This window comes from Ranitomeya imitator, chromosome 5 (genome assembly GCF_032444005.1).
Source record: "Ranitomeya imitator isolate aRanImi1 chromosome 5, aRanImi1.pri, whole genome shotgun sequence".
Lineage (NCBI taxonomy): Eukaryota > Metazoa > Chordata > Amphibia > Anura > Dendrobatidae > Ranitomeya > Ranitomeya imitator.
In genome coordinates, this window is record NC_091286.1 from 132,892,045 (window position 1) to 132,913,181 (window position 21,137).

The 21,137-nt window shown below is 42.4% G+C and overlaps 1 protein-coding gene across 2 annotated transcripts in view; it reads left to right on the forward strand.

Annotated features, from left to right (window-relative positions):
• Positions 1–21,137, forward strand: part of ADGB (androglobin) — a 591,174-nt gene that overhangs the window by 269,871 nt on the left and 300,166 nt on the right. For both annotated transcript variants that reach the window (XM_069769164.1, XM_069769163.1), the window contains exons 20-22: positions 2,869–3,042; positions 11,364–11,499; positions 13,185–13,316. In XM_069769164.1, coding sequence (XP_069625265.1) covers positions 2,869–3,042; positions 11,364–11,499; positions 13,185–13,316 — 442 coding nt within the window. The remainder of the gene's footprint in view (positions 1–2,868; positions 3,043–11,363; positions 11,500–13,184; positions 13,317–21,137) is intronic.

The following is a 21,137-nucleotide window of genomic DNA, read 5'->3' on the forward strand; positions in this document are numbered from 1 at the left end:
CACCATTTTGGAAAGTAGACCCCCTAAGGAACTTATCTAGAGGTGTGGTGAGCTCTTTGACCCACCAAGTGCTTCACAGAAGTTTATAATGTAAAACCGTAAAAATAAAAAATCATATTTTTTCACAAAAATTATCTTTTCGCCCCAAATTTTTTCAAGGGTAAGAGAAGAAATTGGACCCCAAAAGTTGTTGTACAATTTGTCCTGAGTATGCTGATACCCCATATGTGGGGGTAAACCACTGTTTGGGCGGATGGGAGAGCTCGGAAGGGAAGGAGCGCCGTTTGACTTTTCAATGCAAAATTGACAGGAATTGAGATGGGACGCCATGTTGCATTTGCAGAACCCCTAATGTACCTAAACAGTAGAAACCCCCCACAAGTGACCCCATATTGGAAACTAGACCCCCCAGGGAACTTATCTAGATGTGTTGTGAGAACTTTGAACCCCCAAGTGTTTCACTACAGTTTATAACACAGAGCCGTAAAAATAAAAAATCTTTTTTTTTTCACAAAAATTAATTTTTAGCCCCCAGTTTTGTATTTTCCCAAGGGTAACAGGAGAAATTGGACCCCAACAGTTGTTGTCCTATTTGTCCTGAGTACGCTGATACCCCATATGTTGGGGTAAACCCCTGTTTGGGCACACGGGCGAGCTCGGAAGGGAAGAAGCACTGTTTTACTTTTTCAATGCAGAATTGGCTGGAATCGAGATCGGACGCCGTGACGCTTTTGGAGAGCCCCTGATGTGCCTAAACAGTGGAAACCCCCCAATTGTAACTGAAACCCTAATCCAAACACTCCCCTAACCCTAATTCCAACGGTAATCCTAACCACACCTCTAACCCTGACACACCCCTAACCCTAATCCCAACCCTATTCCCAACTGTAAATGTAATCTAAACCCTAACTGTAACTTTAGCCCCAACCCAAACTGTAGCCCTAGCCCTAACCCTAGCCCTAACCCTAGCCCTAACTCTAGCCCTGACCCTAGCCCTAGCCCTAACCCTAACCCTAGCCCTAACCCTAGCCCTAGCCCTAACCCTAACCCTAGCCCTAACCCTAGCCCTAACCCTAGCCCTAACCCTAGCCCTAACCCTAACCCTAGCCCTAACCCTAGCCCTAACCCTAGCCCTAACCCTAATCCTAGCCCTAACCCTAGCCCTAACCCTAGCCCTAACCCTAGCCCTAACCCTAGTCCTAGCCCTAATGGGAAAATGGAAATAAATACATTTTTTTAATTTTGCCCAAACTAAGGGGGTGATGAAGGGGGGTTTGATTTACTTTTATAGTGGTTTTTTTAGCGGATTTTTATGATTGGCAGCCGTCACACAATGAAAGACGCTTTTTATTGCAAAAAATATTTTTTGCGTTACCACATTTTGAGAGCTATATATTTTCCATATTTTGGTCCACAGAGTCATGTGAGGTCTTGTTTTTTGCGGGACGAGTTGACGTTTTTATTGGTAACATTTTCGGGCACGTGACATTTTTTGATCGCTTTTTATTCCGATTTTTGTGAGACATAATGACCAAAAACCAGCTATTCATGAATTTCTTTTGGGGGAGGCGTTTATACCGTTCTGCGTTTGGTAAAATTGATAAAGCAGTTTTATTCTTCGGGTCAGTATGATTACAGCGACACCTCATTTTTATCATTTTTTTATGTTTTGGCGCTTTTATACGATAAAAACTATTTTATAGAAAAAATAATTATTTTGGCATCGCTTTATTCTCAGGACTATAACTTTTTTATTTTTTTGCTGATGATGCTGTATGGCGGCTCGTTTTTTGCGGGACAAGATGACGCTTTCAGCGGTACCATGGTTATTTATATCTGTCCTTTTGATCGCGTGTTATTCCACTTTTTGATCGGTGGTATGATAATAAAGCGTCGTTTTTTGCCTCGTTTTTTTTTTTTTTCTTACGGTGTTTACTGAAGAGGTTAACTAGTGGGCCAGTTTTATAAGTCGGGCCGTTACGGACGCGGCGATATTAAATATATGTACTTTTATTGTTTTTTTTTATTTATTTAGATAAAGAAATGTATTTATGGGAATAATATTTTTTTTTTTTTCATTATTTAGGAATATATTTTTTTATTTTTTTTTACACATTTGGAAAAAATTTTTTTAACTTTTTTACTTTGTCCCAGGGGGGACATCACAGATCGATGATCTGACAGTTTGCACAGCACTCTGTCAGATCACCGATCTGATAGCAGTGCAGGCTGCTTCACAGTGCCTGCTCTGAGCAGGCTCTGTGAAGCCACCTCCCTCCCTGCAGGACCCGGATCCGCGGCCATCTTGGATCCGGGCCTGGAGCAAGCAGGGAGGGAGGTAAGTCCCTCGCAGCAACGCGATCACATCGCGTTGCTGCGGGGGGCTCAGGGAAGCCCACAGGGAGCCCCCTCCCTGCGCGATGCTTCCCTGCACCGCCGGCACATCGCGATCATCTTTGATCGCGGTGTGCCAGGGGTTAATGTGCCGGGGGCGGTCCGTGACCGCTCCCAGCACATAGTGCCGGATGTCAGCTGCGATAGGCAGCTGACACCCGGCCGCGATCGGCCGCGCTCCCCCCGTGAGCGCCGCCGATCGCGCTGGACGTACTATCCCGTCCGTGGTCATGGGGGCCCACCCCACCTCGACGGGATAGTACGTCCGATGTCAGAAAGGGGTTAAATGAGAAGGTGTGTCCAAACTTTTGGTCTGTACTGTATATATATATATATATATATATATATATATAAAATTCATACATTTTTTATATTTTGTTTTTGTCAACAATTTAAAATATCTTCAAGTTTAATAGACATTTTGACAAATTGGGGTCACTATAATAATTCCTTTTCAATTATTGCTTTATACAGGAAAGCTATCGGTTTATGGGTCAGGCTACACAAATAGTAAGAGCGGTACTCAAAGTGATGCAGAACTTTAGTAATGAATATGAACTACCCAGGGCATTGAAAGACTTGGAGCTCACACATTATCCACAGCAAATAAGAGCAAAAGATTTGGGATTTACAGCCGAACATTTTAAGGTAAAAATATTATTATTAGCACAATATCTGATGATGTTTTAAATAATTAAATGTACAGATTAGTTATTTATGGTGTATTTTTAATTACTGTGGCAGAAAAAAAAATGAAAGGATGTATCATACTCGGCCTCCGTGGTCAATCTCTGCACTCAGAGTAGGGCTGCTAGGGGCCTGCTAGTTACCAAGTGTTGCTATTACCTTCTGTCAGGTATAAGGCCAGCCAAGTGATAGGGGTCTCACGTTGGCTTCCTAAAATAGTTATCAAATCACAGTGATTCCAAAGGAATTCCAACAAGTGTTGATGGTGTAGAAATTCCTGATTTATTGAGTTTTTATTTCTGTGATATTCTTATCCTAGTGTTGTTCCAGGGACGGACTTCTGTGCAATATTAGTATATGGGCCATTGTAGTCCAGTTGTTCATCTTAACCTCTATTCCCAACATACAACTGTATGATAAATTTGCGTCTATGTCGGGTCCTATTCTTTGATGCAAATTCAAAAACTGAAGCTTCCATCATTGTTGTCAGACAGTGGCTTCGTCATACAACCAGGATTTGCATCTACCAGCAGCTGGTAGCGCAAAGCTTCCACACACCCATGAGTCCCTCCCGCCATGACAGCCAGATGTCTGGTGAAGGCCCTTCTTCCTGTGGTTGGGTTTCATAGGAGACCATGATTTTTATTATATACAGATAGGTCCAGAAATATTTGGACAGTGACCGAATCTTGGTGATAACAAGTTGCAATTGGAGTGTAGACTTTCAAGTTTAATTAAAAGGATGGAACAAATATATCCTGTGAAAGTTTAGGAATTGCAACTATTTTTCTAAAAGGGCCTTCTAATTTCAGGGACTCAAAAGTAATTGGACAAATTAGCTTTAACATGAATAAAATGAATAAAATGCTCATTTTTGATACTTTGTAGAGAATCCTTTTCCGGCAATGACTGCCTGAAGTCTGGAAGCCATGGACCTCACCAAACGCTGGGTTTCCTTCTTTGTGATGCTTTGCTAGGCCTTTACTGCAGCTGATTTCAGTTGTTGCTTTTTTGTGGGTCTTTCTGCCTTGTCTTAAGCATGTGAAGAGTTGCCTTAAGCATGTGAAATGATGCTCAATGGAGTTGAGATCTGGTGATTGTCTCGGCCATTGCAGAATATTCCACTTCTCTGCCTTAAAAAACTCCTGGCTTGCTTTCACAGTATGTTTTGGGTCATTGTCCATCTATACTGTGAAGAGCCGTCCAATCATCCTTGCTGCATTTGGTTGACTTTGAGCAGAAAGTATCACCCCGTACAGTTCAGAATTTATCAGCCTGCTTCTGTCCTCAGCCACATCATCAATAAACACTATTGTCCTAGTGCCATTGGAAGCCAAGCATGCCCATACCATCATACGGCCTCCACCATGTTTACAAAGTATGTGGTATGCTTTGGATCACAAGCCATTCCAAGCCTTCTCCATAGTCTAATCTGGCCCTTCTATTATTAACCCTTTCATGACCTATGACGTATAAGTACGTCATAGGCCATGTCCCGGCATTTGATACGGCCTCCAGCTCTGAGCCCACATCTTTTCAGGCACTTGACAGTTGATTTAATTTGACAAATTCCACCGATCGACGCTCCTATCACATGATCACGGGGTGCTGATGGGTTGGCATGACAGCCACGGGTCTGCAGAACACTCCCGTGCTTGTCATTGCAGATCTCTGAAGCCATGCTATGTGTAGCACAAGTGATCAGATGATCGCAGCTTCAAGTCTCCTAAAGGTACTATTGAAGCCAGTAAAATGTAGAAACTTATTTTTTAAAACATATTAAAACAATATAAAAGTTTAAATCACCTCCATTTTGCCATATTCAAAATAAAACAATAAAAAACAACACTTATTTGGTATCGCTGCATTCACAAACGCCCAGTCTATCAAAATATAAACAAAATTAATCCGATAGGTAAACGGCGCAATGATAAAAAAAATCAAAACGCCTGGCTTATAGTTTTTTGATCTCCACAACATTGCAATAAGAATAAAATGCAATAACAGGCGACCAAAATATCGTATCTACCACAAAATTGTATCAATAAAAACATCAGCTCAGCGCACTAAAAATAAACCCTCATCCAGCCCCAGATTACAAAAAATGGAGACAGTATGGTTCTTGCAAAAATTGTGCATATTTTTTATTTTTTACAAAATTTGGATTTTTTTTCACCATTTAAATAAAAAATAATCTATACATGTTTGGTATCTACGAACTCATAATGGCCTGGAGAATCCAAATCGCAGGTCAGTTTTAGCATTTAATGCTAAAAAAAAAGGTACAGTACACTATATGGTACAATTTATAGTGTCATTCAAAAATACAACTTGTGCCGCAAAAAACAAGCCCTACCAGTGCCATATTAGCAGAAAAATAAAAAAGTTATGTCTCTAGGTAGAAAGGGAGCAAAAATGAAAATGCAAAAACGGAAAATCACAAGCTCATGAAGGCTTATTAACCCCTTTCTGCCAGCTGACGGAATAGTACGTCAGCTGGCAGATCCCCTGCTTTGAGGTGGGCTCCGGCGGTGAGCCCACCTCAAAGCCGCGACATGTCAGCTGTTTCGTACAGCTGACATGTGCGCGCAATGAGCGCGAGCGGAATCGCGATCCGCCCGCGCCAATTAACTAGTTAAATGCCGCCGTCAAGCGCTGACAGCGGCATTTAACTAGCGCTCCCGGCCGCGCGGCCGGAAGTACTCGCACTGCGGACCCCCGTCACATGATCGGGGGTCAGCAGTGCATCGCCATAACAACCAGAGGTCTCCTTGAGACCTCTATGGTTGATAATGGCCGATTGCTTTGAGCGCCACCCTGTGGTCGGCGTTCAAAGCAACCCTGCATTTCTGCTACATAGAGGTGATCTGTACTTCACCTCTATGTAGCAGAGGCGATCGAGTTATGCATGCTTCTAGCCTCTCATGGAGGCTATTGAAGCATGCCAAAATTAAAAAAAAAAAGTGATTAAAAATATTAAAAAAATAAAAAATATATAAAAGTTCAAATCACCCCCCTTTCGCCCCAATCAAAATAAAACAATTAAAAAAAAATCAAACATACACATATTTGGTATCGCCGCGTTCAGAATCGCCCGATCTATCAATAAAAACAAAGAATTAACCTGATCGCTAAATGACGTAGCGAGAAAAAAAATCAAAACGCCAAAATTACGTTTTTTTGGTCGCCACGACATTGCATTAAAATGCAATAACGGGCGATCAAAAGAACGTATCTACACCAAAATGGTATTATTAAAAACGCCAGCTCGGCACGCAAAAAATAAGCCCTCACCTGACCCCAGATCACGAAAATTGGAGGCGCTACGGGTATCGGAAAATCGCGCATTTTTTTTTTTTTTTTTTAGCAAAATTTGGAATTTTTTTTCACCACTTAGATAAAATATAACCTAGACAAGTTTGGTGTCTATGAACTCGTAATGACCTGGAGAATCATAATGGCAGGTTAGTTTTAGCATTTAGTGAACCTAACAAAAAAGCCAAACAAAAAACAAGTGTGAGATTGCACTTTTTTTTGCAATTTCATCACACTTGGAATTTTTTTCCCGTTTTCTGTTCCATGGCATGGTAAACCAATGGTATATTTCAAAAGTACATCTCGTCCCGCAAAAAATAAGCCCTCACATGGCCATATTGACAGAAAAACAAAAAAGTTATGGCTCTGGGAAGGAGGGGAGCAAAAAACGAAAATGAAAAAGCGGAAAAAGCTCCGGGGGTGAAGGGGTTAAAGGCAATCTGTCACCTCATTTTGGCCCTATAAACTGCGGCCACCGCCATTAGGGGCTTATCTACAGCATTATGTAGATAAGCTCCCAATGTAACCTGAAAGATAAGAAAAACAAGTTATATTATACTCCCCTGGGGCTGCGGCCCGGTGTGGTCCTGATCCAATGGGCATCACGGTCCAGGTCAGGCACCTCCCATCTTCATGCGATGACGTTCTCTTCCTTGCTTCTGTCGCAGCTCCTGCGCAGGCATAATTCTCTGCCCTGTTGAGGGCAGAGCAAAGTACTGCAGTGCGCAGGCGCTGGGAAAGGTCAGAGAGGCCCGGCGCCTGTGCACTGCAGTACTTTAGGCTGCCCTCAACAGAGCAAATCAGTACGTCTGCACAGGAGCCGCAACAGAAGCAAGGAGGATGACGACATCGTATGAAGATGGGAGGAGCTGGACCCGTACCTGCGACGCCCAATGGACCTGAACCGGGACCGCCCCTGGATGAGTATAATCTAACTTGTCTTTCTTATCTTTCAGGTTACATCGGGGGCTTATCTAAAGCATTACAGAATGCTGTAGATAAGCCACTGATGGCAGTGGCCGCAGTTTAATTTGCCAAAATGAGGTGACAGATTCCCTTTAATGATTTGCACCGTATGGTGAACCCTCCATATTTACTCTTATAAAGTATTTTCTTCATGATGGACTTAGATACTGAAACACCTCATTTCCGGAAAGTGTTCTTCACCATGAAAAGGATTCTGTGATCATCCACCACTGTTTTCTTCTGTGGATATCCAGAGTTTTTTAGTTCCCAAACTCACCAGTGTGCTCTTTTTTAAGAATGTACAAAACTGTTTATTTAACTATTCTGAACATTTCTGCTACTGTATCTCTCTGATGGATTTCTTCTTTGACTGCATGTAGTGGGTTCACAGTATCAGCATGCAAATGCCACCCTTGGAATCAGCTCCAGACCTTTAACCTGCTTAATTGATGATGAACTAACAAGGGAATAGCCTATGTAGCCTATTAAATAGCTTTTGAGAAAATTGTCCAATTACATTTGGTCCCTTTAAAAAAAAAAGGCTGAAACATATTGAAGAGTTGTAATTCCTAAACCCTTACTCCAATTAGGATGTGAATATGCTCAAATTAAGGCTGAAATTCTACAGTTGAAGCCCATATTTATTCTATAATTTTATCTTGAATATGTTTTGTTAAATGATTAAAATGCCAATGTGGCGCCCCTGGGGTCCAGTCGCCACAGAGATACTGCACCTCATCCAGAGGTGTGGTATTCCGCTCTCAGGTAAGGAGGCACTGCACTGAACCCTAACACCAGCATCCAACACTAGAAATTCAGTCAGGGCATCTGGGTGTACCCTTAGGGAGGATGGCCTCATCCCAGTCTGGAGAGAAAGCAGAGATGTCATGGAAACAGTAGGGGGAGTCAGGAAAGATCTAGAAAGTTAGTCAGTAAGTAAGAGGAAGTGAAAAGAAGCAGATGTGCTGAAGGAAAGTGAAACTACAGAAGGAAGGGGTCCTAGAGGCACGGGTAGTGAGAAGTCCACCCGTGGTGCTCGTATTCACGCTGACCATAGTCAGGTAGAGGGACCAGGTTGCAGTCAGGGGACCAGCCCCATTCTAGTAGAGAAACTAAGGACTCATCTAGATAACCAGAGGCTGTGGCTTTTGCAAGAAACACAGCCACATATGCACGCATTCGCTGAAAAGTCAGCCAGATAGGATCCAGGGGGACTAGAGCTCACCGCCCGTGGCTGCTGGCTTGGGACACTGTGTGGCAGGTGCAGTGCAGGAGAGGCGAAGCCAGCGCAGAGAGACAGCCAGGCAAGGACATAAGAAATGGAGTTCTGGAAAGTGCACCCAATTTCCTTGAGAGCTGGCTGGACCACAAACTCAGAGGACACAGCACCCCGGCTGGGGCAACTAAGAACTAAGAACTGTGAGTAAAGCATTGGAAACTGCACCCTGCTGTGTCCTCACACTTATTAACTGCGCCATCCCACTGCACCACATCCACTATCAACATCTTCATCTTTTACAACCTAAGTGCCCTGGGACTAAAGCTCTGCCTGTGGAGAGCTGTACCAACTCTGCTGCATCACCATCAGCCCCAGCGGTCTCTTTAAGCAGCGTCGGCTAACATCACCTTTATTGCCAAATACCCCAGGTGGCGTCACAAACATTTACAATTCTCCTTTTATTTCTTTGACTCTTTTATTGGATGACCAGGGCCACGGACCAGGTCACTGCTGCCGTGATGAAACTGCTTGGAACCGAGTATCCCCATGTCCCTGGTGGGCGCTCCACAAAAACTTGTATCACTGTCAAAATATTTCTGGACCTAACTGTACTTCAATGCTGTGGTATTACAGTATATAGTACAAGCGATCAAACACAGGTTCAAGTCCTCTAAGGGGACTACAAAGGAAAGTAAAACAAAAAAGTTTAAAAAAGAAAAAAAATTGAATCCTCCATTTTTCCCACGTTAAAAATAATGAAATAAAGAAGGAGAAGAAAAGAAGCATGTGGAATCTGTAGAAGTCCAATCTATGATAATATAAACTCATTAATCTGATTGGTAAATGCCGTAAAGATGAAACTCCAAAAAAGTGATTAAATAATACTATGTACTGTAAAAAGCCCTCACACAGCTCAACGTAAAAATGCAACTGGTACGGGTTTCGGAATATGGCGACACAGTCAAATTGTTTACAAATTGGCATTTTTTTATCACCACTTAAATAATCATAAGTAAAAAATATATGCGTTTGCGATGGCCATAATCTTGGTAACGTGGAGAATCATGTTGCCATGTCATTTTTGAAGGCCATAAAAACAAAATCCCAAATTGTGGTATTGCATTTTCACCACTTTTGGAATTTTTTTTTTTCAAATTTTCCAGTGCTTTTGAGTGGTAAAATAAATGATCTCATTCAAAACTACAACTCGTCCCACAAAAAAAAAACAATCTTGCATACATCTATGTGAAACGGAAAAAAAATTTTCTTGGAGGATGGGAGGAAAAAAATGACACTGTAAGCAGGTTGTGGGATGCAGTGACAGCCAAGAGGCAGAGCAAGGGTTAACAAGATATAACAATTTAATAAACAGGGAATTCATTCCTCGCAGGGAGGTTAATGGTTTAAGGAGGGATAATAGGTGTAGCAATTGTAAAACAATAGCAGTCCAATGAAAGAACTTATCGCGTCCTGTATGGTACTCTGCAGCAGATGATTCCGCAGGAGAAAAAGTTGTAGGACTGACAGCGGCCGGGCGATGTCCTCAGATGGGGTCCTTTAAGCCATGGTCCGTCTTCTTGCGGCAGCATTCAGGCTCCAGTACCTTCCGCTGAGCCCCTAGTCCATAAGCACGTGCGGCCGAAACAAACATGGCTGCTGCACTCTCAGAGTCAAATGTAAACGGGTGGAAAGCAAGTGGCAAGTTAGGCCGCAAAAGTCTATCCGGTACTCGGCCTTATCTCCTCTGCACGTGCGCGGTACTCACAGTCCCGGAGCGCACTGCACTTCTGTTTCTGGCAGCTACTGAGCGCATGGCACTTCTCTCTGCAGCGGTCACACTGGAGGCGACGGGGACCAAACAACGCAGCCCATGACAGCGCCAGTGCTCAGAGGACGGAGCACGCTGCTAACGCGGCTGCTAATTCTTGCCAAACTGCCTGCGGCTGCGCACACTTTGCTTTTTGAGCTGCCCCTCCTACCCGGGTCATGAGGTCAGTCCCGCTCCTCATTTGTTCCCCCCAGGCAACAAGGGAGGCAGCCTCAACAGTTCCGGGCTCGGTACAGGTACCCGTGGTCCGGTCTTCCTCCTTACAACACTATAAAAATCGATGTGTCTCTGAAGCAGTTTTCTGCTTTGGTGGTGGAAATGGCCCATCTTACGCCTTGGGCTGTAGGTTGCCCAAATAATATGTCCGCCTTTATGTTGTTGGCTCTCATTTCTGTTTAGTTAGACAATGAGAGATGTGAATTATTAGTTATATGTACTGAGCTTAAATATGTTTATTATTATTTATTTCGTATTTAAGAAGAACCTGTCACCAGGTCAGAAGTTGCAGCAACTTTTTGCTCATACTTTATTCCTGCTGCTCCCATGAGTATTTAGGATTTTTATAAAAGCTGACATATGGTTCCAGAAATATGGGGCTTTTTATATGATCCTACCGGTTATAGTTTTTGCCAAGTGGGCAGAGCTCACAGGGTAATAATGCAGAGCAGCCTAGAGATACGCCCCCAAGGAACCCTGAGATCATAGAAATAACTGCACTAAGTAAAAAGGCCCATATCTCTGGAACCGTATGGCGGATTTAAAAAAAAAAAGGTAAAATAAGACCAAACACTGGCCTCATATGGCTATGTGACAGGTCATCGCCATGTAAGTAGCAGAAGACCACATACTTGTAATGGAGTAGAGTTTCTTAGCTCATTTCTAACTTGAGACAACAGGCCAGTATTGTTCTATATTGCAGAATACATGTAACGTCTTGCTCTGGTTCTATTTCAGACTTTTCATACTGCTTTGTGGCATCTTATGACTGAAGCCATGGGGAACAAAGTTACACAAAACTTGATGTTTGTTTATAGAGTCTTCACATTGGATTTCTCAGCTAATTTGACACCAGAATCTACTTCCATGCAAGGTATCTGTGTCCATTTCCAGACAAAGCATATGAAATGTAATCCCAACTAATCAGACTCAGTTTCCTAAGAAATTCTTCAAGATATGCGACCTTAACCATAAATTGTGCTCTCATTTCTACTATTGTAAAATGTTATAAGCTTGGATCAGAAACACCCAGAGATTATGACTGCAATGGCAATGAAAGCTTTATTGTGGCTCTAAGAAATGCACATCCTTTATCACGTGCAGCACAGATAGCAGCTATATAATTGTGGAAAATGCTGTTTAAAGGTTTCAAGGTTATAGGAATTGTAGTGAGTTCTTGGCAGGTAAATTGCTGTAACCATGTGTTGCTCATGTGGTTGATAGATCCTCTTGATGAAAAATGTCATACTTTTCAATTCTAAAACAAATTATATAAAGAAAAACAGTGAGGAACTATTTCAGAGATTTAAAGGATTTGTCCCCTTTAAGAAAATCCCAGGTCCCAGGTGAATTTTGTTATGAAAAATCTATTTACCCTCCCCAGGTCCACTGTTGAGTGTCTACCGTTACTCCAAGTATCTGGCATTGACTGCCATGCTGATGTCACAGAGTGGCAGCCAATCACTGAGCATGGCAGCTCTGCCAGGGTAGATGGGATGCCTTTGAGCTCACTGATTGGCTACTGCAATGTTTTCAGCGCAGCCGCCAAGATCTGGCATTGGGAGCAGCAGCGGAGACTCTACGGTGGACCAGGAAAGCGTGAGTAAGGCTCAGTTTGATTGTTTTTTTTAAAAAAAACTGCATCCGGGAATCAGGATTTTGTGAAACAGGAGGACTCATTTAAAGGGCTTGTCAAGTGAATAAAGGTCAATACTTGTATAAAATAAGAGAAGAATTGATTCTCTCCCTGATCCTCCATTGCTCTGTCTGCATCTAATCTGCTTCCTGCTGATTTCTACTTACTCAACAAACAATGCAAAATGGCGAAAAAAAGAACAAGTTTATCCAATCCTTGGTAGGAGCAGTGTCGCCTTTGCCAGTGATTGGCTGAGTGGGCAATTCCGGCTATTTCCATTATGTCGAGACGGGACCAGTTAAAAAAAAGTACCGTATATGTTTCTTCTGTATATTTTTATTTGTATGACAAACCCCTTAATAAAAGTAATAGGCAGAAATCAGCAGAACCCAGTTCTTAATATAATTAACATGGCAAACTTCTGCATGGCTACTGTCTGTGACCATGGCCGAAATGGATGAATACGATATGCTAACAACATACATTATGGTAATCTGATACATTTTTACAGAAAATTAATGGACAACAAGAGAAAAACAAACAAGTTAGAGTTTTGGTGAAGTATCTTAGATGAAGGTATGCATTATAACTACTGTGACTATGGTTTTGGGAACCTTACTACACATATGTAATACAAATGCCCTCCCAAATTCTCATACCAACATGAGAATCTTTGGAATGGTATTTTTATCAATACTTGTCCATGGATCCACATTTTCCTTTAGTATCACCAGATTCTTTCTAGATGAAGCATACATCTAGCCTATTACAAAAGTACAGCACACAACTCTTTTTAGAGCTCTGTATGAACACGGACGAGAGCATGAGACCAAAGATATCACGATATAAACAGCCAATAGTGGTAAGTTGTTCATATTTTCAATTTAACTTTTATGTTCATAACTATTTTTTATGTTTTTAAGATCACAAAACTGAAATACCCCCTCCCTGGCAAAATAGAACCCCGACCTATGTTGAAGAGGCTGCATCTTCTAAACTTCAAGCTTGGTGGAGAGGACTTTTCTGTCGGAAATGTCTAAATGGCAGAAGAGCAGGTAGATATTATACCGATGCTTTACTTTCTGGGCTGCTGAGAAAGACTGTACCTACTAGATTATCAGCATTGCAGTAAGTGGGCTGCCAGATATTAGTAAACCTGTAATGTTCCATAAACAGTGACACAGGTGTCCTTGGGTTGCCTCTGGTATTGTAATCAGGTAATTTCATGTGAATAGGGATAAACTTCAATAAAACACAAAACCTAAAGACCAGACCTGGGCAAAGTGTGGTCCTTGGGCTACATTCGGCCCTCTGGCTGTTCCTGTTGAGCCCATGGACCAAGACAATGGAAGGGATGAAAACAGTGGCCCACAGACTGCACTGTGTGGACACCCTCTCCTACCTGACATCCCAATGTCACCACTATCTGCTTCCTCAAGATGCACATAGCTGTGAATACAATGGAGGAATAGGGAGCTGGTAGCTCCTTCTTCCACCATTCAGCGTCTGCAACTGAGACAGGGGACCCGACTTGGCTTACAACTTCTGTTAGAAAAGCAGTTAATGACAAAAAAGGGGATTTCGAATACTCAAATCTAAGGGGTCACCAATGGCATTTAACCCTTTACCGACTTTCTGCAGTATAAGTATGGGGCAAGTTGACAATGGGGTTAGGTTGCCCCAAACTCGGCAGATAATGGCTGTGTGTTGCAACCAGTACCTACCTCTAACAGCTCCGTCTATAACTGTTAACTTATTAAATGCTGCTGTCATCCTCTGACAGTGGCATTAACAGCGCAACATGGGGGGGGGGGGTCATTCTATGCTATGACAGCCTGGAGTCTGTTGAAAATATCTGTGCAAGTCATCACAGAGCTTCCTTAAAATGCCAGGCTTCAAAGTAGAGCTTGATTTTTACTAAATGCATTAATAATGTGGTATTGCTATATATAGTACAAGTGATCAGACAATCACAGATTCAAGCCCCCTAAGGGGACCAATAAAACATTAAAAAGGGAAAAAATCTACTATATAATTGTCTAAGGGTCACTTCTGTCTGTCCTTCTGTCTGTCTGTCTGTCACAGTTATTCATTCGCTGATTGGTCTCGCCAGCTGCCTGTCATGGCGGCCGTGACCAATCAGCGACGGGCACAGTGCGGAAGAAAATGGCCGCTCCTTACTCCCCGCAGTCAGTGCCTGTCGCCCGCATACTCCCCTCCGGTCACCGCTAAAACAGGGTTAATGCCGGCGGTAACGGATCGTGTTATGCCGCGGGTAACGCACTCCGTTACCGCCACTATTAACCCTGTTTGTTCCCAACTTTTTACTATTGACGCTGCCTATGCTGCATCAATAGTAAAAAATGTAATGTTAAAAATAATTTTAAAAAAACAAAAACCTGCTATACTCACCCTCCGTTGCAGCTCGCGCCGGCCGCCATCTTCCGTTGCAAGTTCCGGTGGCAGAAGGACCTGCCATGATGTCACGGTCATGTGACCGTGACTTCATCACAGGCCCTGCACGCCTGCGCGACAAAGACCTGCCATGACGTCACGGTCATGTGGCCGCGACGTCATCACAGGTCCTGCGCTAATGCCAACCCTGGGACCGGAACCTGCCATGGACTACAAGGGCTCCCTCAGAAAGGTGAGTATATGTTTATTTTTTATTTTTTCACCTGTGACAAACCTGGCTGGGCAATATACTACGTAGCTGGGCAATATACTACGTGACTGGCCAATATACTATGTGGCTCTACGCTGTATACTACTTCGCTGTGCAATATACTACGTGGCTCTGTGCTGTATACTACGTCACTGGGCAATATACTACGTCACTGGGCAGTATACTACGTGGCTCTGTGCTGTATACTATGTCACTGGGCAATATACTACGTCACTGGGCAATATACTACATGGCTGCGCAATATACTACCTAACTGGGCAATATACTATGTGGCTGGGCAATATACTACGTGGCTGCACAATATACTACGTCACTAGGCAATATACTACGTAACTGGGCAATATACTACGTGGCTGGACAATATACTACGTCACTAGGCAATATACTATGTGGCTGGCCAATATATTACGTCACTGGGCAATATACTACGTGGGCTGTGCAATATACTACGTAGCTCGGCAATATACTACGTAACTGGGCAATATACTATGTGGCTGGGCAATATACTATGTGGCTGGGCAATATACTATGTGGCTGGGCAATATACTACGTGGCTGGGCAATATACTACGTGACTGGGCAATATACTACGTGGCTGGGCAATATACTATGTAACTGGGCAATATACTATGTGGCTGGGCAATATACTATGTGGCTGGGCAATATACTACGTGGCTGCGCAATATACTACGTCACTAGGCAATATACTACGTAACTGGGCAATATACTACGTGGCTGGGCAATATACTACGTCACTGGGCAATATACAACATGGCTGGGCAATATACTACATGGCTGGGCAATATACTACATGACTGGGCAATATACTACGTGGCTGGGCAATATACTACGTGACTGGGCAATATACTACGTGGCTGGGCAATATACTACGTGACTGGGCAATATACTACATGACTGGGCAATATACTACGTGGCTGGGCAATATACTACATGACTGGGCAATATACTACGTGGTTGGCCAATATGTTACGTCACTTGGCAATATACTACGTCACTGGGCAATATACTACTTGGCTGGGCAATATACTACGTGACTGGGCAATATACTACGTCGCTGGGCAATATACTACGTGACTGGGCAATATACTACGTGGGCTGTGCAATATACTATGTGGACATGCATATTCTGGAATACCCGATGCGTTAGAATCGGGCCACCATCTAGTAAAACATAAAAGCTCAAACCACCCTTCCCCATTTCCCCTTTAGAAATAAAGATAATCAAAAATAAAAATTGCCAAAAAGTCTGATCTTTTAAAATATAAAAAATAATTAACCTGATCAGTAAACACTATAAACAGAAAAAATTTCAAAATGTCAAAATTGCGTTTTTGGGTCGCTGCAATACCGCAAAAAATATGCTGTAAGAAGCAATCAAAATGTCAAATCTTTCTCAAAATAGTATCAATAAAACATCATCTCATCCTGGAAAAAATAAGTCTTGGAAACTGGCGACACAATCAAAAATAATTATTTTATTTCACTAAAATAATAAAAAAAAACTGGCCACTTTTGTTATTGTCATAATCCTACTGATGAGGAGAATCATTTTTAACACACAATGTACACCATAAAAACAATTCCCAAAAAACAATGTCAGAATTGCATTTTTTTCCCACAATTTCACCAGCCCTCAATGTTTATATGAACTAAAAAATAAAAAAGTTATGGGTCTTGGAAGAAGGGGAGGAAAACAATGAAAAAAACAGAAACGCAATAATGGAAATTTGCCTTGTCAGGAAGGGGATTAAAACTAAGGCCAGCAGGATATGAATGAACTTATAGGGCAGGGACGTCAGCCTATCACCACTTTACAAAGCATTAGTGCAACCTCATCTGGATATGCAATTCAATTCCGGGCACCAGTTCATAGGATGTCCTGGAGGTAGAAAAAGTGCAAAAAAAGAACCATAAAACTGGGCTAGGGTTAGGGCTAGGGTTAGGGCTAGGGTTGGGGCTAGGGTTAGGGCTAGGGTTAGGGCTAGGGTTAGGGCTAGGGTTAGGGTTGGGGCTAGGGTTAGGGCTACAGTTAGGGTTGGGGCTAAAGTTGGGGTTAGGGTTAGGGTTGGGGCTAAAATTATGATTAGGGTTTGGATTACACTTATGGTTGAGAATAGGGTTGGGATTAGGGTTAGGGGTGTGTCAGGGTTAGGGGTGTGATTAATGTTACCGTTGGGATTAGGGTTAGGGGTGTGTTTGGATTAGGGTTTCAGTTATAATTGGGGAGTTTCCACTGTTTAGGCACATCAGGGGCTCTCTAAACGCGACATGGCGTCCGATCTCAATTCCAGCCAATTCTGCGTTGAAAAAGTAAAACAGTGCTCCTTCCCTTCCGAGCTCTCCCGTGTGCCCAAACAGAGGTTTACCCCAACATATGACATATCAGCGTACTCAGGACACGTTGGACAACAACTTTTGGGGTCCAATTTCTCCTGTTACCCTTGGGAAAATACAAAACTGGGGCTAAAAAATAAATTTTGTGGAAAAAAAAAAGATTTTTTATTTTCACAGCTCTGCGTTATTAACTGTAGTAAAACACTTGGGGGTTCAAAGTTCTCACAACACATCTAGATAAGTTCCTTGGGGGGTCTAGTTTCCAATGTGGGGTCACTTGTGGGGGGTTTCTACTGTTTAGGTACATTAGAGGCTCTGCAAACGCAATGTGACGCCTGCAGACCATTCCATCTAAGTCTGCATTTCAAATGGCACTCCTTCCCTTCCGAGCTCTCCCATGCACCCAAACGGTGGTTCCCCCACATAAGGGGTATCAGCGTACTCAGGACAAATTGTACAACAACTTTTGGGGTCCAGTTTCTCCTGTTACCCTTGGGAACATACAAAACTGGGGGCTAAAAAATAATTTTTGTGGAAAAAAAAAGAATTTTTATTTTCACGGCTCAGCATTATAAACTGTAGTGAAACAGTTGGGGGTTCAAAACTCTCACAACACATCTAGATGAGTTCCTTAGGGGGTCTACTTTCCAAAATACTTTCTAAAATGTTGTCATTTGTGGGGGGTTTCAATGTTTAGGCACATCAGTGGCTCTCCAATCACAACATGGCGTCCCATCTCAATTCCAGTCAATTTTGCATTGAAAAGTCAAATGGCGCTCCTTCTATTCCGAGCTCTGCTATGCACCCAAACAGTGATTTACCCCCACATATGGGGTATCAGCGTACTCAGGACAAGTTTTACAACAACTTTTGGGGTCCAATTTCTTCTCTTACCCTTGGCAAAATAAAAAATTGGGGGCGAAAAATCATTTTTGTGAAAAAATATGATTTTTTACTTTTACGGCCCTGCATTATATACTTCTGTGAAGCACTTGGTGCGTCAATGTGCTCAACACACATCTAGAAATGTTCCTTAGGGGGTCTACTTTCCAAAATGGTGTCACTTGTGGGGGGTTTCAATGTTTAGGCACATCAGTGGCTCTCCAAACGCAACATGGCGTCCCATCTCAATTCCTGTCAATTTTACATTAAAAGTCAAATGGCACTCCTTCCCTTTCGAGCTCTCCCATGCGCCCAAACAGTGGTTTACCCCCACAAATAGGGTATCAGCGTACTGAGGACAAATTTTAAAACAACGTTTGTAGTCCATTTTCTCCTGTTACCCTTGGTAAAATAAAACAAATTGGAGCTGAAGTAAATTTTTTGTGAAAAAAAGTTAAATGTTCATTTTTATTTAAACATTCCAAAAATTCCTGTGAAACACCTGAAGGGTTAATAAACTTCTTGAATGTGGTTTTGAGCACCTTGAGGGGGGCAGTTTTTAGAATGGTGTCACACTTGGTTATTTTCTATCATATAGACCCCCTCAAAATGACTTCAATTGAGATGTGGTCCCTAAAAAAAATGGTGTTGTAAAAATGAGAAATTGCTGGTCAACTTTTAACCCATATAACTCCCTAACAAAAAAAAATTTGATTCCAAAATTGTGCTGATGTAAAGTAGACATGTGGGAAATGTTACTTATTAAGTATTTTGTGTGACATATCTCTGTGATTTAATTGCATAAAAATTCAAAGTTGGAAAATTGCAAAATTTTCAAAATTTTTGCCAAATTTCCATTTTTTTCACAAAAAAGCAAGCAATATCATAGAAATGTTACCACTTTCATGAAGTACAATATGTCACAAGAAAACATTGTCAGAATCACCGGGATCCATTGAAGCATTCCAGAGTTATAACCTCATAAAGGGACAGTGGTCAGAATTGTAAAAATTGGCCCGGTCAGTAACGTGCAAACCACCCTTGGGGGTTAATGTACACTCTGCACCCCATCTGGACTGAAAAAAACAGAAATGTTGTATTTTTTGCTTATTTATTAATAAATAAAAACTGAAATATCACATGGTCGTAACAAGTATTCAGACCCTTTGCTCAGTGTTGAGTAGAAGCACCCTTTTGAGCTAGTACAGCCATTAGTCTTCTTGGGAATGATGCAACAAGTTTTTCACACCTGGATTTGGGGATCAGCTGCCATTCTTCCTTGCAGATCCTCTCCAGTTCCGTCAGGTTGCATGGTGAACGTTGGTGGACAGCCATTTTCAGGTCTCTTCAGAGATGCTCAATTGGGTTTAAGTCAGGGCTCTGGCTTGGCCAGTCAAGAATGGTCACAGAGTTGTTCTGAAGCCACTCCTTTGTTATTTTAGCTGTGGGCTTAGGGTCATTGTTTCATTGGAAGGTGAACCTTCGGCCAAGTCTAAGGTCCAGAGCACTCTGGAAGAGGTTTTCTTCCAGGATATCTCTGTACTTGGCCGCATTCATGTTTCCTTCAATGACAACCAGTCGTCCTGTCCCTGCAGCTGAAAAACACCCCCATAGTATGATGCTGCCACCACCATGTTTCACTGTTGGGATTGTATTGGGCAGGTGATAAGCAGTGCCTGGTTTTCTCCACACATACTGCTTAGAATTATCACCAAAAAGGTCTATCTTCTTCTCATCAGGCCAGAGAATCTTATTTCTCATAGTCTTGGAGTCCTTCATGTGTTTCTTAGCTAACTCTATGTGGGCTTTCATATGCCTTGCACTGAGGAGAGACTTCCGTCGGGCCACTCTGTCATAAAGGCCCGACTGGTGGAGGGCTGCAGTGGAACTTTCTCCCATCTCCCTACTGCATCTCTGGAGCTCAGCCACAGTGATCTTTGGGTTCTTCTTTACCTCTCTCACCAAGGTTCTTCTCCCACGATTGCTCAATTTGGCTTGCTTTACCGCCAGGTCTTGGAAGACTTCTGTTGGTTCCAAACTTCTTCCATTTAAGGACAATGAATGCCACTTTGCTCTTAGGTTAGATCTTGAGTACTGCAGAAATTCTGTTGTAACCTTGGCCAGATCTGTGCCTTGCCACAATTCTGTCTCTGAGCTCCTTGGCCAGTTCCTTTGACCTCATGATTCTCATTTGGTCTGACATGCAAAGTGAGCTGTGAGGTCTTATATAGACAGGTGTGAGCCTTTCCAAGTCAAGTCCTATCAGTTTAATTAAACACAGCTGGCCTTCAATGAAGGAGGAGAACCATCTCAAGGAGGATCACAAGTAAATGGACAACATGTGACTTAAATATGAGTGTCTGCGTAAAGGGTTTGAATACTTATGACCATGTGATATTTCAATTTTTCTTTTTATTAAATTTGCAAAGAATTCTACATTTCTGTTTTTTTCGATAATGTAAAAAAAATGAACTTTTTTGAGTTTACCAAATGGCTGCAATGAAACAAAGAATGAAAAAGGGGTCTGAATACTTTCCGTACCCACTGTAAGTGTGTATGTATGTAAGGTATATGTATGTGTTGTCTGTGTGTGTATGTACGGTATATGTATGTACGGTGTATGTGTGTGCATGTACAATGCATGTGTGATCCCTCGGATTGTGGATAACTTGCTGATCACTGGGGATTCGACCACTGCCCCCCCCCCCAAAAAAAAAAAAAATAATAATTTGGAGAACAGGGCTCTGCAGTCTCGTCCTAGATGGAGCAGATGCTTGACCTTTGCTCTCTCCATTATCTATAGAGCTGCTGAGCGGTGTGCTCAGCTACTTCCATCAGTTCCATAGACAATGAATGAAGTAGATACCAGATGATACAGGTACCAGACATATAATGTAATGTAATATATATGTGGGCTGCCGGTTGCAGCATTTATCACGTAACCATGAGGATGT